The 26,500-nt window shown below is 39.2% G+C and overlaps 1 protein-coding gene across 4 annotated transcripts in view; it reads left to right on the top strand.

The window, feature by feature from the left end:
• The window catches only part of ATP6V0A1 (ATPase H+ transporting V0 subunit a1), a 51,868-nt gene that overhangs the window by 11,609 nt on the left and 13,759 nt on the right, over positions 1–26,500 (top strand). For 3 of the 4 annotated variants that reach the window (XM_006924601.3, XM_015599340.2, XM_025041716.1), the window contains exons 3-17: positions 1,658–1,736; positions 2,925–3,022; positions 3,575–3,703; positions 8,829–8,932; positions 9,265–9,391; positions 11,228–11,310; positions 11,931–12,024; positions 14,146–14,358; positions 15,584–15,734; positions 16,925–17,064; positions 17,381–17,538; positions 18,124–18,214; positions 20,231–20,349; positions 20,885–21,101; positions 21,483–21,590. In XM_006924601.3, the coding sequence (XP_006924663.1) occupies positions 1,658–1,736; positions 2,925–3,022; positions 3,575–3,703; positions 8,829–8,932; positions 9,265–9,391; positions 11,228–11,310; positions 11,931–12,024; positions 14,146–14,358; positions 15,584–15,734; positions 16,925–17,064; positions 17,381–17,538; positions 18,124–18,214; positions 20,231–20,349; positions 20,885–21,101; positions 21,483–21,590 (1,911 nt within the window). The remainder of the gene's footprint in view (positions 1–1,657; positions 1,737–2,924; positions 3,023–3,574; positions 3,704–8,828; positions 8,933–9,264; positions 9,392–11,227; positions 11,311–11,930; positions 12,025–14,145; positions 14,359–15,583; positions 15,735–16,924; positions 17,065–17,380; positions 17,539–18,123; positions 18,215–20,230; positions 20,350–20,884; positions 21,102–21,482; positions 21,591–26,500) is intronic. The other variant, XM_006924602.3, reaches the window with a different exon arrangement.

Below are 26,500 nucleotides of genomic sequence, written 5' to 3'. Positions count from 1 at the left end.
TTATTTATTTAAAAAATATTTTTTAAAAATTGATCATGTTTCCCTATTGCCCATAGGATGAAGTTGCCTGCTTCTTGCTTCTTACATAGCCCCTCTCTTCAGCTACAGCAAATGTCTCCCCTTCTCTGAATATATGATTTATTTATGTCTCTGAGTCACGAGTCACTTGTCATAATCTTTCTGCTTCCATTCTGCCTGTTTCTGCTTGGTGAACTTCATTTCGTCCTCCCTAGTTCCAGCTCAGGTGGTTATCTTTGACATTTTTTTCTTTATGCCCAAGATAGAATTAGTTACTCCTACTGTGTATGCTCATCCCCAACCTCCACCCCATCACCATATTTTTTTATAGAGGTAAAATTTATATTCAGTAAAATGCATGGACCTTAAGAGTACGAGTTGATGATTTTGGTAAATTTATACACCTTTGTAACCACCACACCAATCACGATATTGAATATTTATTTGCAGCAGCCCAGAAAGTTATCTTGTGCTCACTTCTGCCCTTAGGTAACTACTACTTTGATTCTATCATCATAGATTGGTTTTGCCTGTTCTTGAACTTCATGTAAATGAAATGCATTTCAAACTCATGTCTTACTTCTTTCAGCCTAATGAATTCGAGATTTATCTGTTTTTGCGTATATCTTTAGTTGATTCTTCTTCATTGCTGAGTAATAATTTTTCATTGTATGAATATACCACAATGTCTTTATCCATTCTCCTGTTGATGGACATTTGGATCATTGCCAGTTTGGGGCTATTGTGAATAAAGCTGCTGTAAACATTCTTGTATAAGTCTCTGGATGTGTTTTCATTTCCTTATATAAGTAGCTAGTAGTGGAATGCTCAACCATGAGGTAGGTTGGTATATGTTTAACTGTATAGGAAACTGCCTACAGTATTTTACTTTTTTAATAAAGTATGTCACAACAAATTGTATTAATTGGTTTGTGTCTGTTTCTGAGCTCCACAAAGCTAGGACATATCTTATTCTTTGTTTATACCAGTATATAATACAATGTCTGGCACAGTTTGGTACCCCATAAATATTGAGCGAGTCATTTTTTATTTTCTTACTTTTACAGAATTTATCACATGTTATCTTATTGGTTATGTTCATCTTTCTTCTGTACTAGATTCCAAGCTTCTTAATGAGTAGGAGCTTCTTTTATTCTTTTTTGTATTTCCCAGAATATCTGTCACCTTGCTTTGAAAGTTACTTGTGATATATGAATGAATAAACCAGTCTGGCCCTAGGACAGAAGAACAAGAGGAGTTTGCCTTCTGTCTCTTCTGGTTGGGAAGGAGAGAAGGAAAACCACACAGAGTGTTTATTATATTCATTGTCCGAATTTTTAGTGGTAGTGGAGGACGGGGGGCTCACCGAAACTTTTGGTCTGGAAGAACATTTCATACCACTGTGCTTTGTCTAATTTGCTTCCATTCCAACAATATGTTGCATCCGTGAGGGAAGGGTTTTTATCTGTAGTTGCTATGACTGGCCTCAAAGTAGATTATGTGGATCAGTAGACAGTTTTTATTGTGTTGCATCATACACTGATACAAAATTAAGTTTCCACTTTGCAAGATGTGTTGCTTGTGAAACAGGAAATAGGTGTAGTGTTTGAATATTTGGTACTATGTTCTTGTTTTGCAGTTAAACCCAGATGTGAATGTTTTCCAGAGGAAATTTGTAAATGAAGTTAGAAGATGTGAAGAAATGGATCGAAAGCTTCGTATGTGCATTTTGGTCTTGTATGATATTCCTATAATGAGTCATTTGTCTTAAATTAGAGGCACTATTCTTCTTAATATTCTTCTTAATAAAGGAACGGGATGCTATAGAGGAAAAAGAAAAGAGGAAAAATCTTGTGATCCTGATGTTAAGATGAATTTTTCGTATCCAAGTAGAATTTTGGTGTTTGGGCTAGGTGGTGCTTAATGGAAACCTTGTCTGAGGTGACAAAGCTGCAAGCTGAAAACACTGGTTATTTTTTGTAGGAAGGGTTTTATAGCAGTACTACACTATAGCATTCTGAAAGGACCCAGACCACCATCGATTGCAGATGTCAGCATAGCCACCTCTTAATCTGAGCTATTTACGAGGGAAGAAACTAACGTTTTATAAAGATCCTATTGAAAGTTAGGGTATTCATATACTTTATTTCATTCATTTCCCACAACATTCCTTCAAGATGAGTGTTAACCTCATTTAATTTAATTTCTAATCTCTGAAACCAAGGATCAGAGAGGTTAAGTGACTTGCCCGAGAATGTAAGTGGTCGTGATAGAATCAGTATTCGAATCCAGGTTCTGTCTGGCTCTAAAACCCAAGATCTTGCTATACTATGCCAGCTTTTAGTTAGCTTATAGGTGTATTTGATCCCCATCCTAGAAAAAGTAAGTAGTTGTCACCTGAAACTTTTCTGGTGTTTCGGGTCTTATTCCTCCTCTTGCTTTTCATTTATTATGTTTCACTTAAATTGACCTGATTGTTTTCGAATATATGAAATCCTTTTGATTTGGAGTTGTCTCACTAGTGTGTCAATTAGCAAATTTTCTATTGAATTGGCTTTGTTATAGCTGTGCTCTGCCAGCAGTACCTATGACCAGAACCACCATGCTCCGGGGTAGCAGTCACATGGGGTGAAGAGCTGAAGCAGATGGGGACCAGTTTGAAGATCAGAAGAGGGAAAGAAGACAGTAGTGGAATGATAACCCTCTTTAGGGTAGCTGTGCTTTAGAGTGTGGGGAAGGAGGAAGAGGAATGTAGAGGAAGAAAGATTTCCATGTTCTGCTTCTTTTATGTGAAAGTATCTTTCTTAGAATGAAGCTCTTTTTAGCCGGGTTCGGGGTTGTTTTTTTTTTGCCCCCTGAAATATTGGCATGTGCTATACATGAATGTTTTCATTCTGTCATTTTAGGATTTGTTGAGAAAGAGATAAGAAAAGCTAATATCCCAATAATGGACACTGGCGAAAATCCAGAGGTGCCCTTTCCGCGGGACATGATTGACCTAGAGGTAAACCATCCCGAGGAAGCCAGATGAGTTCCTTTCTACGTAAACGCAGACATTTCTCAGTGGATGGAGAGTAGAGTAATTCTTGCTGTCCTTGTCAGCACTGTCTATTGATTGCACGTTTCTTGTGAATGGGATTAAAAAGAAGTCCCTTTTTTTATGATATAGAACAGTATCTGAAACAGTAACACATGCCACTAGATAAATGTTTATTGAAACCTTATTGGATTAATGTCAGTTAATTTTTTTTAATCTCATAGACTAAATGGATGAATAGCCAATAGACTTTTAAATATTTATTTTATCTATCTGAAGTCCCCTGAGAAGTTCAACCATGTGTATAATAGAATCTATAGACAAAGAAAGACAATTTTAAGCAACATTTTTCATAAAATATTTACCCTGGCAAAATCTCATATATGCAGGGTAAATATAAGATATCCTTGAACTGTCAGGGTGTCAAGAGTTCTATAGGAGGTTTGAATTCATCTGTCTTTCAGAGCAAGCACTTTGAGCTTAGTTTGAGTTAATAGTTTGAATTTTTTTTTTCCATAGGCCAATTTTGAGAAGATTGAAAATGAACTGAAAGAAATCAACACAAACCAGGAAGCTCTGAAGAGAAACTTTCTGGAACTGACTGAATTAAAATTTATACTTCGCAAAACTCAGCAGTTTTTTGATGAGGTCAGACTATTGTTTCTTTTAGTATTTAAGCAGCCGATAAATCCACCAGCACAAGTGGGCCATGTTTTTATTCCAATAATTATTTTTAATTTGCTAATTTGAAAGCAATACCATTTTTACACCCTGTTTTAGTTTGATTTAGTCAGATTATGTTCCATTTGTCATGCAGTACACAGCCAGCCATAGTTTTGTATATTTTTACATTTTCTGCAGTTTTTCATCTCAAGATGGGAAAGGAACCCTGCAGTAGTTATATAAACATAATTAGTTGAAATTTTTACATTCTATTTTAAGGTAAGTAAATATTTAAGGTTAAAGTTGAAGCAACAAGAAACATTTGGTTAACACGTGACGTTTTAACAAAGGTTTACTCTCCAAACCTTTTGTCTTCAAATTTTAATTTTTTATGTTTTCTTATCAACCTTTGAGCACATTTTGAACTACTTCAGATAGCACATGTTACATTTTAATTTTTTTAAGTTTTTTTTTAATGTTGGAAATATTGGTAGGACGCCTGTTTGGAATTTCTGGATTTTCACATAAACTCAACTGCATTATCTTATAGGGAAAAATGGGAAAACGTTAATAAGTTCTTGGTTTATAAACACAGGTGACTAAGTTGCCAGATGGCAGCTTGCTGAGGTGACCCCATGGAAGGGATTAGGAGTAAGGCTTTCAGAAGGCTTCCTTCTAATTAAACCTGGGGAGGAGTCTTAGCTTTCAGCCTGAACATGCTTTTACTGGTGGCCTAAAATATGAGTAACTTCTCTTTTTAACAAGTGTCTTTGCCACCAGGTTAGCAACATCAGACACTTCAGAGATTGTTCTAGTCAGTGTTCAGTATGCCTTCCCGTAAAGTTCTTTATTTCCTTTGCTCAAAAAAAAAATCGTGGCAGAGCTTTTAAAAAATGGAGGCACCTTAGTTTGAGAACCACTGGGCTAGAGAAAGTCAGCTGAAGATGTGATACATTCTTCAATAACTAAGGATTTGACTCAGAGAAGCCAACTAATTAAAAAGATCTGCTGGGGTGAGGGAAAGGGGGAAAAGCTCGTATGAATCCAATTCACTAGCCCTCCCAAGGATCAGAATCTGGCTATGTATCAGGAGAGGTTTAGTGTGAATATTCAGCTTGCTCATTGAGTTGAGAGTTTTGAGACGGATGGCAGTGTCTCTCACCAGTCCCCAATATGGTCACATTAGAGGGTGTGAGACAGTGTGATTAACTCTTTCCAAGTCTTCCAGGTCTCTTGCAACAGGTATGGCCACTTACGGCACGTGGTTTTAAATGAATAAGTAATCTAGAATTTCAGTATGCTTACTGCCTAAACATTATTGTATTTATCTTCATTAATTCACTGAGCATTTGATGGACACCTACTCTTTGTGAGGCATCAGATGGGTAAGATATAGTCTCTAAGGAATGTATCACTTAGTCATGTCAGGAAACATCCCCAGACACAATGCCTCCATGTGTTCATAGATGTGAACTTTTCTAAGTATGTCTAAGCTGCTGCCCACAGATCCAATGTAAAACTGGCCTCAAGATCAAAGCTCAGCTCCTTTTAGCATCATTCGGGGCTTAATTCTCCCCCTAGTCCTTTTTTTCTCTTTCAATATAGCCTTTTGTTTACTGTTGGAATGTTGCTGAAGTGTGAGAAAATATCTTTCATAACCTCCTGAGTTTAAGGATTGGAATAGGCTTCCTAGTCTACTTCATTCCAAGAGAAATTCCGAATAAAGACTGAAATGGATGGCCTTCAGGGAAATAGTAATTTAAACTGTTCATGTTATTACTTAAAAAATATGTAGTAAAAATGAAATAAGAGGAACCACATGGAAAGATGATTTAAGATTTTAAAATCGTTAAGTTATAGGTTTAGGAATTTTCTTCATGATCAATAAGTCTAAACATGAAATGCTCATGCTGGGAAGGCACATCTTAAGTCTTCGTGACCTAAGGCCCAATCCATGGTGAGTTGCTTTGCCCCTCCCACTCATGCCAAACATTTTTTTTTTTTCCTTTTTAATCTTTGGAAGTACTTTTGAGCACCAGGCCTTGGCCATAAAAGGTTCTTTAATCATCAGTCCTTCTCATTCCCAGCACTCTCATCCCAGTGCAGGAAATCTGCCAAGAGCCACTCTTCCTTTCCTCCCAGTGTGTGATCAGTGCCTTGCCCATTCTTGCCACTAGCTCGTAGCCTCGGCCACATGCCTTTCAATAACCCTTGCCCTGCTTATTACCAAACAGCAGCTCCTGTCACATGACAGGAGACAAGACCACAGAACAAGCATGTTTGCACATGTGAGGGCCCGTTTTAAGTAATGCAAACGATAAGGAAGCTTGGGACCCTCAAGTCTTGGAAACAGTTTTTTCATGAGATTTTCTTTCATGCCTGAAATTATAAGGTTTGCAAATGGCCTAAAACACTACCAATTTCAAACCCTTCTTTTGATGAATGTGATCAATAATTTATAATAATGAGTTAGCAGAAAATGGCTAAATCAGACAATGATTCTTTCCATCTTTTGGTGTAGGGGTTATGATTGGTGAGATGTGTAGAAGGGGAAAGGTAAACACATATTGAATATTCTTATGATTTAAGATGATTACAAATTCGACTTAGCCATTTCTTATCCAGAGCATTTAAAATGACTTGTTAATGATTATCCTTTTCTCAGTCTTCTTGCTTATGAAGAACTGTAAGAGCTGGAGAGATTTCTCTGCATCTTTTACCATAAGCACCATAACATATGAGAACGTAAAGAAGACTGGAAAAGTAATGGTTAATGGCATGCAGATCCCTGCCTTCCTTTCCTTCTGAGTTTTCCATCCATCTGCTTTCTTTACTTTTCTTTCCCATCTGCCATCTCCTTTGGGGCTTGGGCAAATACCTTAGGTGATGAAATGTAATTTCTTTCTTAACGTAGATGGAAGTAAAAGTGTTTGATCTTGGTAATTAATGTAGCTTGACCTGGATATGCTCCTTATACTTAAGGGTAGAAATAGTACTGAAGCTCCGTTACTTCTTTTTTTCGAAGCATGGTTTCAGTATTCTGACTGGGGGATGGAATAAGCCAGAGGGCATAGCAAGTAATTTAGAGGAACTTTGGCAGTGTTGTTATTGTTGCTAAGAGGACCCAGGTTAGGAGTTAGATGCTGGAGGACTTGCATTTAGAGATTGATTTAAAGACCCTCAGCGGTCTGGTCATCCTAGTTTCCCATTAGGCACAATTATATTATTTAAAACTTTTTAGCTATCTTCTCTAAGACTTAGGACTCTTGAGCATAAAGTAGTGAAATTTTGAATTAGAAATAATTATAAGTTTCTATTTAATTTTAATCCCACTGTTCTTTGTTTTGTTTTGTTTTTTATACCCAAGGAGTCTCAGATATAGTCTTTGGAGGAGTGCTATTCCATCAGTTGTCCCGTAGAGCACATACGTTCTCTCTGAGTCTGATCTTTAGGGTTTACTCAAACCAGGTCTTACGAACCATGAGGGGAAGTAGGCAGGAGTCTCTGAGTAGCAGTCAATTTCACTTTTTGCCAAGGGACATCCCAAGAGCAAGTTGAAATACAAGTCATCTGGATCTTGGAGTCAGCTGATTTGACTGTAAGTAGAAACAAAAAGAGCCCCCTAACCTCCCATTTGACGGCAAGTGGAAACTTGTGCCCCTAGTATCGCATCTTAAACTTTTCTAAATCTCATAGTACTGTTTCTCTGCCCTACTGGCATGCCCAGTGCCTGCCCTTACCTTTTTTTTTTTTGGATCAAAATTGATCCTAGGATTTACTTCCCAAAACAGTTGCTTTAACTTTTTTTAGGCTTTCTGACTTACATCTGTAGTCATGACTTGAGGTTCCCATGTGGCTTTTTTTTGATAATGGCATTGACAGGAGTAAAATCAAATTGAAATTTGGAGTGAAAATGAGGCAGAAAAGTTTTCCTGATTTTTGGTTGTTTGTTTGTTTGTTTAGTTTTGCCTTTGAAAAGAAAGGTTATTTTGGGTTGCTTCTAGTCTTTGGTCAAACAGTGCATGGATATGAAAGTTGGAGAGATTGGGCAGTGGAGAAATCAATTGGTCTTTATTTTTTTAGGGCAGCTTCTCCTTCCTAATGGATGGAAAAGGTGGTAGGATGTGTTGCATAGGGAGAGGCTAGGGAATATAGACCTCCATCTGAGAATGTCCCTCTCCTCCTTCATTTCATTGTATAAATTGTCATGGTGGAAATCATTTTAAATCTAAACGATTAAACTAGCCTACACGCTCTATATTGGCTTAATATCTGTTGCCTTCTTCACTTCACTCATTTAAATTGTTGAATTGAGTTATATTCTCAAGAATCCTTAAACTGTAAAGCCTATGTGAACTTTTTAATATTCTTAGATTCCTTTTTCCCTCTCTTAATGTGGTGGAGGACCAGGCCTGCTATTATGCTGATTCTCCTTTTGGAGAAAGGAATACTCTTTATATCCCAGGGTTTGGAGCATTTATACAGTGGCCATGCTGAAAGTTCTCATAGTCTACATTTTTAAGAGCACAGAAAACCTAGGTATCTGGAGATGCCCCTTCTGCCTTTCTCCAGATCACACACTGTTTAAGACAGTGACGACACCTTGCTTCCTTCCTTGGAAAAAGAGTCTCCATCTGCCACATTCTTACACAGGGGAAATTCTAGTTTGTAGCTGCCTGGAAATTTAATGTGAAGAGTGCCTACAGAACTACCTTGTTTTGCTCAAAAGAAAGAAACTCTTTAGCTTCTAGCCACATGCAAAGGTATTTCCTGGTATTTTCATGGCTTATTCAGGAAAACATAGGAGAAAAAAATGCCTTCCACCAAGTAAGATTTATACATGTCACCATCATTTAATGGTTTTTTTTAATTCCTTATTTCTTAAACCATTTCCCCAGAAGCTTTACTGGGGTAATTATGCTTTCTTTACCTCTTGTTTCTTTCCTTTGTTTTTTTTTTTTCCCTAGTCTTCTTGTCTTCTTTTTGTGGGTATGTCTTCTCTTTTGGTGGTTTGTTTTTCATCTTTATTTTCTGAATTTATCTCCTGGTTCCTCGTTCCCTGCATGCCACTAACTATTTTCATTAGATATTAATTGATTTGTGAATTCAGGCTGAATTGCATCATCAGCAGATGGCGGATCCAGACCTGTTGGAAGAGTCCTCATCCCTCTTGGAGCCAAGTGAGATGGGAAGAGGCACACCTTTGAGGCTTGGGTAAGTACCACTTGAGCCCTCTGTACTCATTGGAGTCATGTTCATTTTTGCTGTTCAGAAGAGCAAAAGGCTGGGCATTCACTTGCTTCCAGAATACGCTCTCTCCTGAGCCTGTTGAAAGTCGTTCATAAGTCCATCTGGATTCAGTTCCTGAGTTGTTTTGTCAACTCTCTTTTGGGTTTTTAGCAGCCCTTTTGACATAGCCCTTTTGACATACGCATTGCCTCATATTTATTGTCTTTGTCCCTCTCTTCTCACTTTCCTCCTTTGTCCTAAAACCTTCCATCTCATGGCATGGAACAGATTTCCCAATCTGCCTCTTCTCCCCACAGCTTCGTGGCTGGTGTGATTAACCGGGAGCGCATCCCTACTTTTGAGCGCATGCTTTGGCGGGTGTGCCGGGGGAATGTGTTCCTGCGACAGGCTGAAATCGAGAACCCCCTGGAGGATCCCGTGACTGTAAGACAAGGAAATTGTGTCTCATGGAGTAGGTCCTGTAAAGGGAGTTCAAAGTAGTAACAGCATGGTGCCACCTGGCTCCGACCCTCCCACAGAGGAGCCCTTACATTTACCCCTGCATTGATCTGCAGATTCGAAGGACTGCCCTTTCCTCTTAGCTTCCATTGTATGTTTACATGCGATGTATACATGACATGCATATATACATTTTTAAGCTTTACCTCTGTGGGTATAATTTTGACTGTAAATATGTTTCTTCCATTTATTTTAACCTTTAAATTTATATGTTTTCTGTTACTTATCTGGAACCAAAAGAAAATTAACTTTCTATGAAAATTAACCTAAAGTAAGACATCTGGTTCCAAGTTTGGTAATATCTATGTGTGAAAAGAAGAAAGAGTGCCTAAATTGTGACCTCTATAAGTTGATGACATTTTAGTTGGTAAGGTTTTTTTTTTTTTTTTTTTTTTTGGTCTACTTGTTTTTTGGAAGATTTAGAAACTTAGTTTTAAAATACATATCGTACAAGACAGGATGCTCTTCCCCACCCAATGCTTTAGAAAATAGAAATGATTTAGCATCTTAGCATTTGACATAATGGAACAGAGTTCTTAGCATGAACCCACACTGAGTATGGTGAGTCCTGATTTCAGGGGTCATAAGCAAAGAAGATTAAATGTTCTGCAAATAATTTACTTCACTTTTGTATTAGTATTATTTAGAAGTCTGAAGTGGGTTTTTCTGTTTTAAATTATCTTTTAGATTTCTTAGATTAGTATTCTTTGCTCTACCTAAGAAGAAAGATTCAATCATGAGGCTTCTCAGAGTGGGTGGGTCATGCAGCTAAAAATAATCCAGTTACAGTATGTGGCTTTTATCCACGGTATTGAGTGGGAGTGTGGCGACACTTAGGTTACAGCGAGTCCCCTCACCCAGAAGAGCAGTTTTATAGTCTTACCAAAGACTGTTCTTGATGGTGGAGACACTGCAGTCTGCAGTCACTCCTAATGTGGAGCTGTACTCAGGAGTATCCAGCGAAGTTTCTGGGCAACAGCAACTATTTTATCAACAAATCGAGGAAAGTGGGGTCTGGATAGCTACAGCGGAGCAGCTGCGCCACAAATGTGCTCCAGTTTATTCCTAGAGGATTTAGGAACTTAAGAGACTGATTATTCTTCATTCTTTATCCCCTTTTATCCTTCTAAAGTTTTGTTTGCTTGTTTTCTTATTAGAAAAACTATAGGAATATGAGAAAATATAGGCAACCAGAGACAATCCTGGTTAACACCCTGTAGAGCTTATTCTTCTGGTCTTTCCTTCCAGTCTTAGCATCAGACCTTAGGTATAAACTTGGCAGTTGGAATGGATTGCCCTCTACCCTGCCCCCTAAAATCTAGCCAGCGTGGATCAAGAGATTCTACATCAACATTCTCCCCAGTCTCCTGTAGTTATCCAGTTCCTTTTATCTGGAAATTTCTAAGCATGGAAACGGACAGGAATGGCTCCCTTCTCTTTCCTCTCCTCTGTACTTATGCCATTCAGGCAATGTAAGGTTTAAAGTTGAATTGGTAAATAGGGATAAATTGTGCTAAGAGAAGAATCATCTTAGAGTCTGCGTCAAGCCCTTGGTTGAGTTTAAAAACAAATACAGAAACTATTAAAGATCACATGTTATTATAGTAGAGCTTAAGAAGTAGGTGGAGGATTGTGGTTAAAGTACGGGGTTGCCATATCCTTAAAGGGTTCTTGTTTCTGTATCACCAAAAAAGTAAGTTATTTAAAAAGTTTTCTTCCAGATCAAAAGTCTGAACGCTTGGTTTTTGCTCTGGGGTCTAGGGTGACTACGTGCACAAGTCTGTGTTCATTATTTTCTTCCAAGGCGATCAGCTGAAAAACAGAGTCAAGAAAATCTGCGAGGGGTAAGAGAAACATGCCTCCCCCCCCAGGGATGCAACCATGCCGCCTAACTCTTAAGCCTTTAATATAGTATGATGAAACACGAACCCTATTAGTCTACCTTGACATGGTGAATATATCTTTTAATAACATTAAGGCTAATTTAAACAATTAAAAATGGCCTAAGTTCATTTTTTAAAGTACTCTCAAAACCACAATTTCCTTTCCTTGAAAAAAAGTAATCAGGACTCATGATTTATAAATGGCACATTGTTCTGGGACAGTGGGTTTGCATACCCAGCAGCGTGCCACAGGCACCGTGCCCTTAAACTTTTCTGAAATTCTGCCCGTAAGATCTTTCTTCCGTGCCATTTTCCTAATATAACTTGTATTACTGGTTTTTAGGGTTTTTTTTTTTTTAAATCTAAGGGACTTTAATAGCTACGGAGAATGTCAAGATAATTCAAATGTTATTGGTCTGTCTGTAGGCCACTTTCCATAAATAATCATTATGGGTTAGTGCGTCAGCCTGAACTAATCCTGTTTTTGCCTTTCTAGTAAATGAGGATTACTTTCTGAGATTATTTACATAGGATAGGTTAGGAAACTTCCGTGTTCTTCAGGCTGTGTCTGTACATTCCAGGTTCCGGGCCTCGCTCTACCCCTGTCCTGAGACACCCCAGGAGAGGAAAGAAATGGCGTCTGGAGTTAATACCAGGATTGACGATCTCCAAATGGTACACAGGCGGTGGGAGGGAATTTGGTTTTGTGAAATACTGAAATAGAAGACCAGTCTCCTTCCTTGAAACACAGTTTATTAGGTACCTGCAGCCACTCGGGGTGCCAAAAAAACAAAAGTCCCTCGGGAGCAGGGGAAAAGTTTCAGGGAATGACTGTTAAAAACAGCATAAATCATCCTCAAACAAGAGAGGAATGCTGAGCGTCTGAAATGGTTGTCATTTAGAGTATTCAGTTCCCCTCCTCGTGAGTCAGATATTTTTTATAATAAATTTTAAAAGTATGCTTAGTTAAGACAAAAAAGTCAAATAATACAGATATATGTATAAAGTCATTTTCACCCTCACACACACACATGCACTGTAACTCTAGAGGCGACCACTCTTAACATCTTGGTGTTAAGAGTTCTGGTCACCTTGGGTCTTAACCACACAATCTAGCCAGAGTCCTGGTGTAAAGTAACTCTGTACCCACAAAGAGATTGTGTTACAAGACTTTTACCAAATTGCAGTGTGTGTGGTTTACACACACTATGGGTGTCCCAGGGTTTTAAGGAAGGAGTTATGATTTATACATACGTGGGAGGAGAAGGGTGGCCAGTTGGAGTTTTGTTCGCTATTGAAAGAATGTGATGATTGCCCCTTGAAACATTAATAAACACATCAACCCCGAAGGCATTTCCTTCCAGCAGTGGCAAAATTGGCAAAGATCTGTTGTAATTCCCATTTCAACTCCTTTCCTCATCTTTCCCTCCAATTCCCATTGTATGTGACCCACCATCTTGGCCTATTGCCGGCTCCTTTGAGATATACTTATCTGTTAAACCGAAACAGCTGGTGAGCGATAGGCCATATTAGTGCAGTCTGGGTTCTAGGACTGTCTTATCCCCTCCCAGACTTATGAGTAGATCTTAAAGAGCATGTGCAACGCAGCCGTATGAACTGAAACTTTATAAAGAGATTGAATACCAAGGAGTGATATGTGGGGTGGGGAATGGGGAGAGAGAAAAGCAAATAGAACATTGCTTGCAAGTTTAGTTAGCGTCATTCCAGAAGTTTTAATAGCAATGATAAAATTGTCAACAGCCAGAAGAAGCGAAAGAAGCTTTGTTCCTTTATTCTCAAGTGATTTAAGAATTTCCCTAGTATGCCATTGCTTTTTTTTTTTTTAAACCTCTCCATGGAAGTCACCTTCTACTTCCCAAGACAGTTTTTCAGGGAGTACTTACTACTTTTTTTCTAAATGGACTTGAAGAGACTTATGCTAAAATGGTTAGCATGTAGCTTTTTCCTCTTCAAAGAATTATAGAGATTCGAGATAGGTTCTCATGCAGAAGTGTGAGTGGTGGGTTGCCTGCCCAGTTTTGGCTTAGCCCCTCTTCTGTTATTGAAATATTAAATATTTGGCGATAAACAAGGCAGTAGAATGTACAGTGTCCCTGCTCCTTCCTCGCAGTCTGGTCTTGGAAGTATGATTTCTCTGAGGGGAATCTGTACTGGTTTTCAGAGGATCAGCACTGAAACATCCCCTCCCCCCACAAGAAGCCTGACCAGAAGATAAAGGCTGATCTGCCCCATGATGACAGTGGTATGTGGCAGTCTAAGTCTCCTCTAAAGCCTCTGGGTCTTCCTGACCCCGGTGCCTTCTGTCTCCTGTTTCGGCTCCCTGATGCTGGCTTATGTTCAGAGGATTCTGCAGCTTGCTATCATTAAGTTTAGACTTGGTACTTAATCAACACTTGGGTCTGTGATGCTGAGTTACGGTGCTTCACATAGAAAGTCATCACTTTTTAATGATCCTAGTAAAAGCCAATGACCTACCTTGTGCCATGGATTTGGTAGTAAGATGAAATATATAGAGAAAAGCTAAAAAGCATTTTCTCAGGTTTCTCTTGAGCTTGAAACTAAACAAAAATGAATGTTAGTGACTGGAACTCTAATTTCTTATAATTTGGCAAAAAAAAGAAAGAAAGAAAGAAAAAGAAGCCATTGTCGTCAGAGGAAGGAAAAAACAAATCCCCAGCAACCCTTCTCAGAAAGCTGTGCCTCTTTGCCGTTCATCTTCTAAAATCTAAGACTGGAATGAGAAGGGTCTCTCCTGTGTTCCTTTCTCTTCCAAAGGTTCTGAATCAGACAGAGGATCACCGCCAGAGGGTTCTGCAGGCAGCTGCTAAGAACATCCGTGTCTGGTTCATCAAAGTGCGGAAGATGAAGGCCATCTACCACACTCTGAACCTGTGCAACATAGACGTGACCCAGAAGTGCCTGATTGCGGAGGTCTGGTGCCCTGTCACTGACCTTGACTCTATCCAGTTTGCACTCAGAAGGGGCACGGTGAGTCCCCCCAGCAGTGCAGTCTATCTATGGCCAGGAAAAGAGTTTCCCATCAGCAGTAACATTAATTACATTTTCTTGGCATTTTTACTTTCCTAGTTCTTTAACATATTTATCTGGTACTCATCTCATATCCTGACAATACATTTCATATATGTATCCTTGTTTTCCAAAAGTGGAAACTACAGTTCAAAAAAGATTAAATGACTTGATTATATACCCATTATTCTTCTGGGTAGCTCATGACTAGGATGTCAACTTCCTGATCCACTCTCTTTGTCCATTACACTACTTCCGTAGTATAACCCTGGCAGTCCTGTTTAGTAGTTAGAGCTTCTGCCCTGTTCAAGGCACTGATCTAGGTAGAAATGTAAAAAATAAGCCCTCGGGTATCCTACAGTTTACTTGGAGTGGCTAGCATACAAGACCGTCTGTGCTAAGAGGGGTTTATGTGCACGGAGGGAGGGTGCTAGCTTTTCCAGCTAAGATGATCAGACAAAAGCTTCAGGAAGAAAGTGGCACGGGGGCTTTGAAGAATGAGTAAGATGTTGACAGCAACCGAGAAGAAAACAATATGGACAAAGGCAGGAAGTACATACAGTACAACCATGCATGGTTGGGAAAGAATAGGAATTATAATGAATGAACCAAAACAGTAGGAGGTAAACCTTAGGGGCCCATCAATGTTTGTAGATAGGCAGAGGAGGAAAAGCCAGCAAGGAGACAGAGAAGGCATGGTTAGTGAGGAGGGAACTCCTAAGGAATAAAGGTTTTCACCTAAGAAGAAGAAGACCTCCAGAGAAGAGACTTTGGATCTGGCGGTGAGCCAGCCACTTTGACTAAACTGGACTACAAGGGATTAGGGCGTTTAGGTGGACGGAGGAGAGACAGAGAATATGCTTTGCTCTCTCCATGAGGGAGCAAGCGGATGACGATGTCTCCAGAGAAAGGGGTTCCATGTTTTCTTTGGTTACTCATTTAAAATTTCTTTCACAGGAAGGAAATTCTTCCCAAGACTTATTTTAAATCTTTCATTGTAAATTTTATACTTAATTTTAGTTTCTCCAAAAACTGAGAAAGATCGAGATAAAATGTACATAAACAAACACACACACATTCTACGTGTACAGTTCCATGGGTCTTGACAAATGCGCGCGCCCGTGCAGCCACCGCGGCCCTTCGGGAGGATGCCCTAACCTCGGTCCTTGTGCTTGCTGTTCCCCAGGAGCACAGTGGTTCCACCGTGCCCTCCATTTTGAACAGGATGCAGACAAACCAGACTCCCCCCACCTATAACAAAACGAACAAGTTCACATATGGCTTTCAGAACATAGTAGACGCTTACGGGATTGGAACTTACCGAGAGATAAATCCAGGTAAAAAAGCTTGAATCATTTCCCTCTGGAGGTTTTATTTTTTGTTTGTTATCTTGTAATGTCTCACTTTAAATGCTATAGACTTAAAACAAAAGATGTCAAGACCTCAGCCCTAGTGTGATTCCTGTAAGGTGTGCCCATTTTGACATAGGGAGTGAGGCGTATCACCAGGGGGCACTCCTTTTAAGAGGCGGCTTTACAGAACAGGTTATTTAGAGAAACTTGTTGATTATGAAGTGAAAGTTAAACAATGGAAATTTGACTGTATAAAATTTTCATAATTTTATTATTAAATAAAAAGAAGTATAGAAATTATTTCATTCAATTTCCCATCCAACAGCAGAAAAAATCTTATTTTTTTTTTAATAAGATGCTTTTATAGGAACGAACTCAGTGGATTGGATTCTTCTGTATGTACTATAAAATACCTGTCTTCCTTTAGCATACCATTTGCAGGAACTGCTTTAAACAAAATTTTTTTTCTAAAATATCTGACGTTTTTAAACGGCTTCTCTGTTCCAGGTTAGATAGGGAAAATAGAGCAATTATTGACCATTTTAGGCACAGGGAAAATTTCTCCCCTGTTAATTATTAAATCAGGAGTCTGAGAACTCATTTTCAGCTGGAGTCTTCTGAGGACCTTCTTTGCTCCAGGTTCTGGGCTTTCTCCCACTCACCTAGTAGCCATGTTCAACTGGGAGGTGGTTGATGCACGAGAGAAGAAAGCCAGCCTGCCCCAGTGTCCCAGGGGTTAGAAAACAGGAATCAAAGAACAAACCACAGTGTTGCCAATGCTAGAGACAAAACTTTCACTTCCTGTGTTTTTCTTGGTTTAAAATGCTAGCAGTAGCTCAGATGCCATCGGAGCTGCTTTGTGAGGTGTGCAGATCCCACCAGGAAAGAGTTTCTCTGAGATTCTGTCTGATCAGCAGCTTGGGAATAAGTCACCTCGTGCTGATCTTAGAGTGTGGAGAGGAATGTGACGTGTTGGGAGTTGCTGTGGTTTTCTATATTTGTCTTTTTCCTCATTTGGTTTCTTTTTTTTTTAATTTGTTTTTTAATTACAGTTGACCTACACTATTCTCTTAATTTCAGGTGTCCACCATACTGATTAGACATTTATATACCTTAAGAAGTGATCTCCCCGATAAGTCTAGTGCCCATCTGACATCCTTTGATTATTTTTATAGCTCCATATACCATCATCACTTTCCCTTTCCTGTTTGCTGTGATGTTTGGGGACTTTGGCCATGGCATTCTGATGACCCTTTTTGCTGTATGGATGGTGTTAAGAGAGAGCCGGATCCTCTCCCAGAAGAATGAGAATGAGGTAATGTTTGAGTTACATCTGCATTAGACCGAACAACTTTATAATTTCTCAAGCATTCATTATGAAAAGTATCATCTGGAAGTCTTTTGTCCATGAATTTATAGAGGAGTTATGTTCATTTTAACACTAAAAAGGGCACGTGCTGTGAACGTGAGTTTCTGGTTAGCATTCTATTTCGCTCTTTACTTCAAGCTCGCTGACCCCTGACACAGAGTAAAGTAGTGTGAGAGGAAGGGTCTAGCATATTCTGAGTAACATTGTCACAGCATGACCTACAGTACATACATTTCATTAACTTCTTTCTTTTGGTTCCCAGATGTTTAGCACTGTGTTCAGTGGCCGATACATTATCCTATTGATGGGCGTGTTCTCCATCTACACTGGCCTCATCTACAACGATTGCTTTTCCAAGTCTCTTAATGTCTTCGGGTCATCCTGGAGCGTACGGCCAATGTTCAATATATATAATTGGACGTAAGTTGCAAAAGAAGCTAAAAGTCAAAGCTTATTCCTTTCATATTCAGCTCTGATTTTTCAGACAGATGGTAAACTAACACTTCTTTAGGAGGTGGTTGAAAATGTTTCTGTTTGAGACTAATGCAGGGTCTCTTATTTGTGCTCCAGCCTGGGAATTGTTTTGTGATTTATTCAGCAGTATGAAGGAACTGAGACTATAAATTGGCATATTGATTCTTTTTGTAAATTAAAAGCAGATTCCCCGGATTCCCTGCTTGGTTGTGTATGTGTTTTAATCAACCAACCTTCCTTCCTTCCTTCCTTTCTCCCTTCCTCCCTCCCTCCCGCCCTCTCTCCTTCTCTTTTCTCTTTCTTTCTTTTCTTTTTCTTTCTTTCTCTGTCTCTCTCTCTCTCTCTCTCTCTCTCTCTTTCTTCTCTTTCTTTTTTTAATCTCCAACCCCTTCTCATCTCAGATGCTAATTCCTCCTATTTTGTTGAAGAGACGAGATAGCTTTAGTAGTTTCTTTGGGATCAGTTTCTGGACCCTAGTAGTTCCCCTCTGTTCATTAAAAAATAAGTGCAACTTTCCTCCTAACGTGGTAGGGAGGAGACGCTTCGGGGGAATCCTGTGCTCCAGCTGAACCCAGCCATCCCTGGAGTTTTTGGTGGACCATACCCTTTCGGCATCGATCCAGTAAGAGCGCTTCTTTCCTATATGTCTGACACTGAAAGTTTAAATTGTGACCCTAAAGTAAGAGAATTAAAGTAAATAGTTATTTGGGTTTTTTGTTGATATATTTTTGGAAAAAACTTGGTTCATCTGTCTAGTGTACTTTCGAGCCATAAAAGACCCAAGTGCTTTGAAGCCAAATAATTTTTCCTTCACTGCTTATTTCAGAGATAGTTAATAATATTGACTCTGGGGAGACTGATTTTCAAGACTCCTTCTGAGTTTAATTTGTTTTATTTAACTTAGTTTGGTTTTTATTTTTCACAGAAGTTTTAACATAGCAGAAATAGCTTTTTCTCCCATGGGCTTAGATTTCCATTTTTATATTTACATACTTACAAGAATTTATCCCAGAATTTAATTTTTTTTTCACATACTTAGGCAGATAAAGTGTGATCAAATCTTTTGTATTATGTGCTTTAACAAGGGGGTGAGGGGAATTTAAGAATAAACATTAAACAGTAAGGATTACAAAATTCCAGAGGAAAAACAGATCATTATGGACCAGAAAGATTAAGGTTTCTTGTAAAAAATAGGAATTAATCTCACCTTTAAAAAATATTTCAGATTGTTACAGATGAGAAGTGTGGGCAAAAGCATAGAGATGGGGAGATACCAAGTTAATTATTTTATTGTTATAGAAGCTAATGTTACTGAAATGCTTACGATGGGCCAGGCACTATACCAAGCCCTGTATACCAAGCATATCTGATTTATCCTCAAACAATTCTAACAGGGAGGTAATGCTATCCTTATTATACAGATAGAGACACTGAAGCTTGGAGAGGTTTAATAACACTTTACATATGCATTTAACAAATGTTTATTGAATCCCTATTGTCTGCAAGGCATAGTGCCTTCTGGGGGAAACAGAATTTTAAGTCATAGATCCTGCCCTCAAGTAGTTTGGAGTCTAATAATAACATTACCTAATGTTTCTATAATATTCTGTAGTTAAGAATTTTTTTTGCAGACATTTCATTTGATGCTTATAGGGTAGATGTCTTTGGCGTGCCTGTGGGCTACCCAGGTACAGACTTTGGAGTTGTAGAGGTGATTTTCAGGCGAGTCTGGGGCTGGAAGAGAGAACCGGTCATAAGTTTTCAGGTTAGAGGTCACTGAGGATGAGCTCTTAGTGGAGAGGTCAGTTCAGGAAATGGCTGAAGATCAGGCTTATCAGGCTACAGAGTTTGCACTTTAGAGATGACAGTGGGAGTTTGGGGGAAGTTTTGGCTCAGGGAAATGACTGCATCAGAGTCACAACTTAGAAAATGTAATCTGATGGCCAAGTGCAGGCAGAACTGTCAGAAAATATATTACAAGCATCCAGGCCTCAGGGGACAAAGCTTAAGGCAATTAATATTTAAAAGTAGATGGAATTGTGCCTCAGGGATGTGATCAGCAAAACAAATTGTGGGAACATCTACAAGATCACTAACCTCATTTCTTCAACAAACATTTTGTAAGGAATAAAAAAAGAGGGCTCGAGGGAAAACCTATAGTTTAGAGACTTTTGAGCTGTGTCAACAATTGCAGTGTAGAAACTTTATCTGGACCCTACTTGGAATAAATGAAATTAAAAAAAATTTTTTTTAGACACAGTTAAGGAAATTTGAATATTGACTATATATTTCATGATATTAAAGAATTACTGTTAATGCTTTGGGGTGTGATAACAGTATTGTGGTCATGTTTTAAAAATGAATCATTACCTTTTAGAGATCTGTACTGAAATATTTACAGGTAAAATGATATTATATCTGAATTTGCTTCAAAATAATATGGAAGTGGGGAGCAGGTTGGGGGTGTGATGAAACAAGATTGACTGTGAGTTGGTAAGATGAGTGTACGTAACAGTTGAAGTTGGGTGATAGGTACTTGGGAGTATGTTTACAAAAAAAAAAACTTTTTTAAAATAGGTGAATATTTTTTCATTTGAGAACTCTGTATAACACCTTTTTGGTTTTTGGGTCATGACAGATTTGGAACATTGCTACCAATAAACTGAGCTTCCTCAACTCCTTTAAGATGAAGATGTCTGTTATCCTTGGTATCATCCACATGTTGTTTGGTGTCAGCCTGAGCCTTTTCAACCATACGTGAGTTGCTTTGTTTCTGTCATCTGAATGTGAGTAGTTTAGATAATGCTTTTGCCTAAAGAAATCACAACATCTTTGGGGAAGAATTAGTAACTCAGAACCCCGTTCTACATTAAAGTGCTTTTATAAAAATTGCACGTTCTTAAATGAGGCTTACTTAATATTAGTCTGTTAACAATTTACGATTGTAGTAAAAATCTTTGAGAAAACCTTATGTAATTTTCATCAAAACAAGTTATTTTTTCCCTTGGTGTGTAACTCATATAAAATTATGAACTGTGGTCTCATAATGTACTAGATTTCCCAGTCTCTCTCAGGGTAGAATGATGGCAATGCTACTGCAGCTGTCCAGGGTCCAAAAGTTTGGAAGTCACAGTAGTATTGCTTGTCTCTGTCGCCTCCAGTGCTTCTGGCTCTTGCTTCTTCAAGTGATGAAAAGTTGAGGGACCATTAGGCGAAAATCTAGTGAGGATTATGCTTGGTATAGGAATGACCCTGAGTCTGTTCACCTTTCACATTTTTTCTCTCTTTTTAGTTATTTCAGGAAGCCCCTGAATATCTACTTTGGATTTATTCCCGAAATAATCTTCATGACCTCTTTGTTTGGCTACTTGGTTATCCTTATTTTTTACAAGTGGACGGCCTATGACGCTCATACATCTAAGAAAGCACCAAGCCTTCTGATCCATTTCATAAACATGTTCCTCTTTTCCTACCCAGAGTCTGGTAATTCAATGCTGTATTCTGGACAGGTGCGTCAGCCCAGAAGTGGACTGTCTTAGGTGGTTACCCTAGGTCAGGAAGTTAGATGTTTTTGTGACCCTAAAAAAGCCTTAAAAAGTCCCTTTCTGTAGTATTTGGTTTTCAGTCCACATATCCAGATCTAAACTCAACCCATCCTCTTTACTTGGGAGGGTCTACTGTAATTTCTGTATCTAGAAAGTGTTAGATAATAACTCACATCCTATGGGACAATTCCTGGGCTTTGCCACAACATCTGCTAATTATTTTGAGAAACTGGATAGCGTTATTCACAGATCGGTAAGAAAGTACTTTTTTAGGGGAAATTTGTGCTGAAATTCGAAAGTGCATGTTTGATCAATGTGATGTCTCTTGTCCTTCTTACTTTGCAGAAAGGAATTCAGTGTTTCCTGGTAGTGGTCGCGCTGCTGTGTGTACCATGGATGCTGCTGTTTAAACCACTGGTGCTGCGCCATCAGTATTTGAGGAGGAAGCATTTGGTGGGTGTATTTCTGTTGTTGAAAGTTAAGAGATTCTTTTTTTTTTTTTTTTTTAAAGATCAAGGCAATTCCTCATTGGAGCTAATGAATTTTGCATAAGTCTATATACTCTTAAAATGCATTTGTGTCATATCTCCGCATGAGTGCTGAAATTAAAATAACAAACAAACATGTTTTTGCTGCTTGGACATTTGGATTCAGCTTTGAGTAGCTCAGGTACAGAGAATCAGTCATAAGTTTTTACCTTTCCTGGTCACGATTTGCTCATGTTGTGCTCAGCAAAATCCAGGTCTGGGCCTGTCTAGATGCAGCAGCGTCAGCCAAAGCGAGGCTGCAAGAGCTACAGCTGGGTGCAGCCACTCATGTGGTTTGCCTGGGCAACCACAGGGCTGCCGCCGAGACGTTTTCTTTTAAAATGAGACAGTGATACTTTGACCAACCAAAACATCCGGGAAAAAGAGTTGGTTTGAAGAACTTTGATTTTTTTTTTTTCTTTTTAAAAAGCAGCATAAATACTTGTGTTTACTTAATGTATATGTGCATATGAATCCTATACACACACACACACACACTTAAGTTGCCAAATGTTCATTTCTGGCTATGAGATAATTCTTACATATGATGCTGCCTGGTAAAACCCAAAAGATCTTTTTGCATGACTCTCATACGGCTGTTAGAGTATTGCTCCTGTTGGAGAGCAGCTGAGTTATGAGACCCTCCTTCTCCTTTTCTGACCATCTTCATCCTTCCATGTACCCTCCATTCGTCTCCCCTTTCACTCCCTCCCTCTTTCGTTTCCGTCTCCCTTCCTCTTTTCTTCCATTCACTATCAGGAAGGGCAACCTGTGGAGGTCCCAGTCAGCCCAACCCCGAGCCAACAGGGACTAGAGGCAGCAGCGGCTGCAACAGTGAGTGAATTAAAACCAACAAACCATCACGTTTTGTTTCAAGAGGTGGCAAACAGTGCAGCAGAATTCTTTTTAACTATATTGAGAGCATGGGACATGTGTGCTCTTGGGAAGTATGTCCTTGTTACTCATCAAGAAGATGACAGAAAAGATTTCCACCTCTTATGAGTAGATTCTGATATCATCTTTGCCATTGGTCTACTAAATTTCTATTCAAATATGTAAGTACAGTCATGTTTATGGAAGCAAAGTGGCTGTTGTACCTTCTCCGAGTCCCATCATCTTAATCCAAGATGGCAGCTCTTGGACTCATCCACTTTCATGTCTGTATTTTGTGACCATGTATTCGATGATTTTTCAGCATGGAGTATGAACATCTCTGTGATTCTTGAATTGATTTCCCAACGCTTTAAAGTTATGTTTCAGAATGACATTTGGACATTTGGCCCATTTTAGCTGTGACTTACTCTCTTTCCAGTGGAAGCTTATACATGTCGACTTTTTTGTGAGAGACTCAGAAGTTCTCAGGTCCTCAGCTATTCCACTGAGACCTCCATTCTGCCATGTGTCTCGTGTATACTGTACTTCTGGTGTAATAAAGTCATCTTCTGTTTTTATCTTTCCTTCTTCCAATACTAACTCGTGATTCAGTATTAGCACTTTGAGTGTTAAGCATTTCAATATTGGTCCTTAAAAACATCTCTTAACCAAAAATCTTACAATGCTCTGATATCAAATCAGTCCAGTCTATTCTAGGTAATGAATCTATAAGATTTCTAAGTCTCACCATTAGTGATTACTCATGTACTATTGTGTTCTAAGTAGCATCATACTCCTTTAAAAGAGAACAGAATGTTTAAATGGATAACCTTTTCCTTCATTAGATGTTTCTGATCATTTTAAACTTATAAAACTACTATAATCATCCTTCTAGAATGAGTCTAAAAGGGCTGATATTTTGAATCAAGATATTTTAATGTTGCTGCTTAAAATTATTTTAAATAGAGACTTACTTCCTCCTTTCCTATGAGAAAAAAAAAATTTTTAATCCCTTAAAGCACATACTTTCAATTTATTGACATTCTTTCAATGTGCTCTTTTTTCTGCTAGTCTTAGTATACTTAAGATGTGCTTCCAATGTGTCAGTCTTGATGCTTTTAAATCTGGCATCCTCTTTTCAGAAGCTATCCAAGTTAAAAGTCCCTGATCTGGAAACCTGCACATTCATAGGATCTTCTTAGCCCGCTGGTTTTTTAGTTAAACATCTGGAGAGCAGCCCGAAAGCATCGGGATGATAATTCTATAACAAGGGCCCTGGATTCTTGACCCCAAGGGCTGAGGATATGAACACTGATCTGTTTTCATTCTGTTCTATGCCTTCTTGATTGTCTGTAAGCCGCGTATCACAGTTTAAATTTTCTTTTCTTTTTTCCTGCCGATGTGTGTCTGTCTCATCCCCTTTCCCGTAACTCATTCCCTATGTTCTGAAGGGACAGTTTTTAGTGTCTAGCTGGGAGGTTTAACCTCTCTGCCCCTCACTTTATTCTCTGGTTGGAGAAAACTTCAGAAATGGCCTTCTGCTTTAGGAGCCTTGAAGTCCGAAGCCTGTCTCATCTACCCTGTGAGCCATCCCAGAATACGCCAGAGTCCTCCCCTGTCACCCATGCCCTTTGTTGCCGTCTCAGTCCACCTTTTGAGGGTTGTCAGGTGTAACATTTGCATGATCTGGAGGCACCCAGGGCTGCTTCAGTGGTTTTCAAATCTGACTATACTTCAAGTATTTCTCGAGGTATTAAAACAGATAAATGAAAGAAAAAATAAAGATGACCCATGATTCCATGACCCAGACAATCCCCTACTGACATTAAAAAATAAAATTAAAGCAGTAGGGAGAATTTGAGATCTTGATCCCTAGCACATTTTATCAGTTTGGCTCAAATAAACTCTTATAAAAATTCAAAAAAATGCAGATAATATTGAAAGCGAAATTCTCCCTGTCCCCAGCACCCTTCTCCTCCTCAAGGGTATTGCTAACAGAATTTTGCCTCTAAATTATGTTCCACGTATGTCAGCATGTATATCATCTACTGACATAAGTATATATGTGGATGTACATATATATTTGAAACACATTAGGAATTGTGTTTAAACTGTAGCACTCTTCTGCCCCTTGATTAGGTTTTTAAAATTTTAGTATATCTTGGAGATTGTTTTATAGTGATATTCTTTTTTTATAGTTGCCTAGCTTTCCATAGACCAGCCAACCCCCAAGCCACCTGTCCGTGGCCTGTTAAGAACCAGGCCACACAGCAGGAGGTGAGCCATGGGTGAGCGAGCAAAGCTTCATCTGTATTTGCAGCCGCTCCCCAGCAGTAGCATCACCGCCTCACCTCCACCTCAGGTCATCAGGCATTAGATTCTCATAGGAGCACCAGTCCCTGGTGCCAAAAAGGTTGGGGGCCGCTGCCACAGACTATCTGTTAGACGTGCTGCATTTATGTAATCACTCTCTTACTGATGGATGTGTTAATGGTTCTCGGTTCTTTGCTATTACAAATAACAGTGCAGGAACCATCCTTGTCCACATACCTTTCACAAGCAAATTCCTAGCAGTGCCTGGGATTGCTGAGTCTCAAAGGGTGCATATTGCATATGCATTTTTTGTGCGTGTGCCTGCATTTTCAATTTTAATAGACAGTCAATTGATTATACAGTTTTGTACTGGGGGAATATATTTTTTTAATACAGATTTCCTAGACCCCACCCCAGACCTACTAAATTTATACTTTCTGGGGGTAGTATTCAAGAATCTCTGTTTAATGAAACGCAGCTTTCAAGGTGATTCTGATGCAACTGGTTCTCTGACCACCACATGAGAACCATTGCTAGAAGGAGAGAGAGGATTTGCCCAGACACTGAGGTCTGGTGGTCAGTTAAGCTGTGGCAACAGGGTAAGGTATGAGTGGGACCGCAGGGCGGTAGACCGATCCTGCTTGCACTGTGCTGCTTGCCCACAAGGCCATTTTGCAGGAGAGCAGTCTTCCAGCTCTTATCCTGTTCGGCTCTCTGGAAAGAAACCGTATGAAGTAGCTCTAGGAGCTATTTCTTTAGTTCCTTTCACTCTGTGGCAGGTTAGCACTAATTAATATATGTCAGACTTAATCCCAGTTCTGCCTGGTTTTTGTACCCAAAGGGTCCTTTTGCCTCAGTAAACACAAGCTTTTCCATATCAGGTTGACTTAGAAATTCTGGTTCTGGAGACGCTGCTGGAAACTATGCCTGGGAAGTGAGGAGAAGCAAATACTCCATCAGCACCTACCCATATGCCTGTGAAAGTGTTGTTTTAACACTGCAGAATCTTCCATTGAAGGAAAGGAGCCTTGTTTTCTTTTCTTTTCTTTTTTTTTAAACTCAGTATTTTCTAACCACAAGCTAATGTACATTAAGTATTTTTTCCTTCCCTGACCTAGGAAGTCCTTTGTTCCTGAGCAGAGACCCAGCACATTACTTGGAGAGATTGCTGGAACTCTTGGGCTCCTGTTGAAAGCTTATCAGACCAGGTTACAATCACCATGTCATTTGGCTCCCCTCCCTCTTAGAAAGTCTAATCTTTAGTTCCAGAAAAACTTAGGCCATTGAAGGCTTTGCAGATAGAGCTACACTTGTTTCGAGAGTCTGTTAGTGTTAAGCTTTCTATTCAGGCAGGATTCTCAGTTAACATGGACCGAGGCAAGGTTGGTTGATGTCTCTTGGTGCAGCAGGCAGAACTGCATATTTCCTCTGATCAGGATGAGGCGGTAATTGTAGTTGGGCTGGGGCTGGGGTAATGGTAACTGGGGTGGAAACAGTGGTTCATTTTTATTTAGTCATTCGATCAGTGGGTTCTGTTTTTGTTGTTAGGATACATGCTTTTCTGAGGTTTGTATGTACTAACCATCGCCCTTCCCCATCTCACAGAATGTCACACTAAAGCCCAGGCAAATTCTACTCTTTGTTCATCTG

The sequence above is a fragment of the Pteropus alecto genome, unplaced genomic scaffold, assembly GCF_000325575.1.
Source record: "Pteropus alecto unplaced genomic scaffold, ASM32557v1 scaffold98, whole genome shotgun sequence".
NCBI lineage: Eukaryota > Metazoa > Chordata > Mammalia > Chiroptera > Pteropodidae > Pteropus > Pteropus alecto.
Note: the sequence above shows the minus strand (reverse complement) of the source record. Positions and strands in the feature narration are given on the sequence as shown.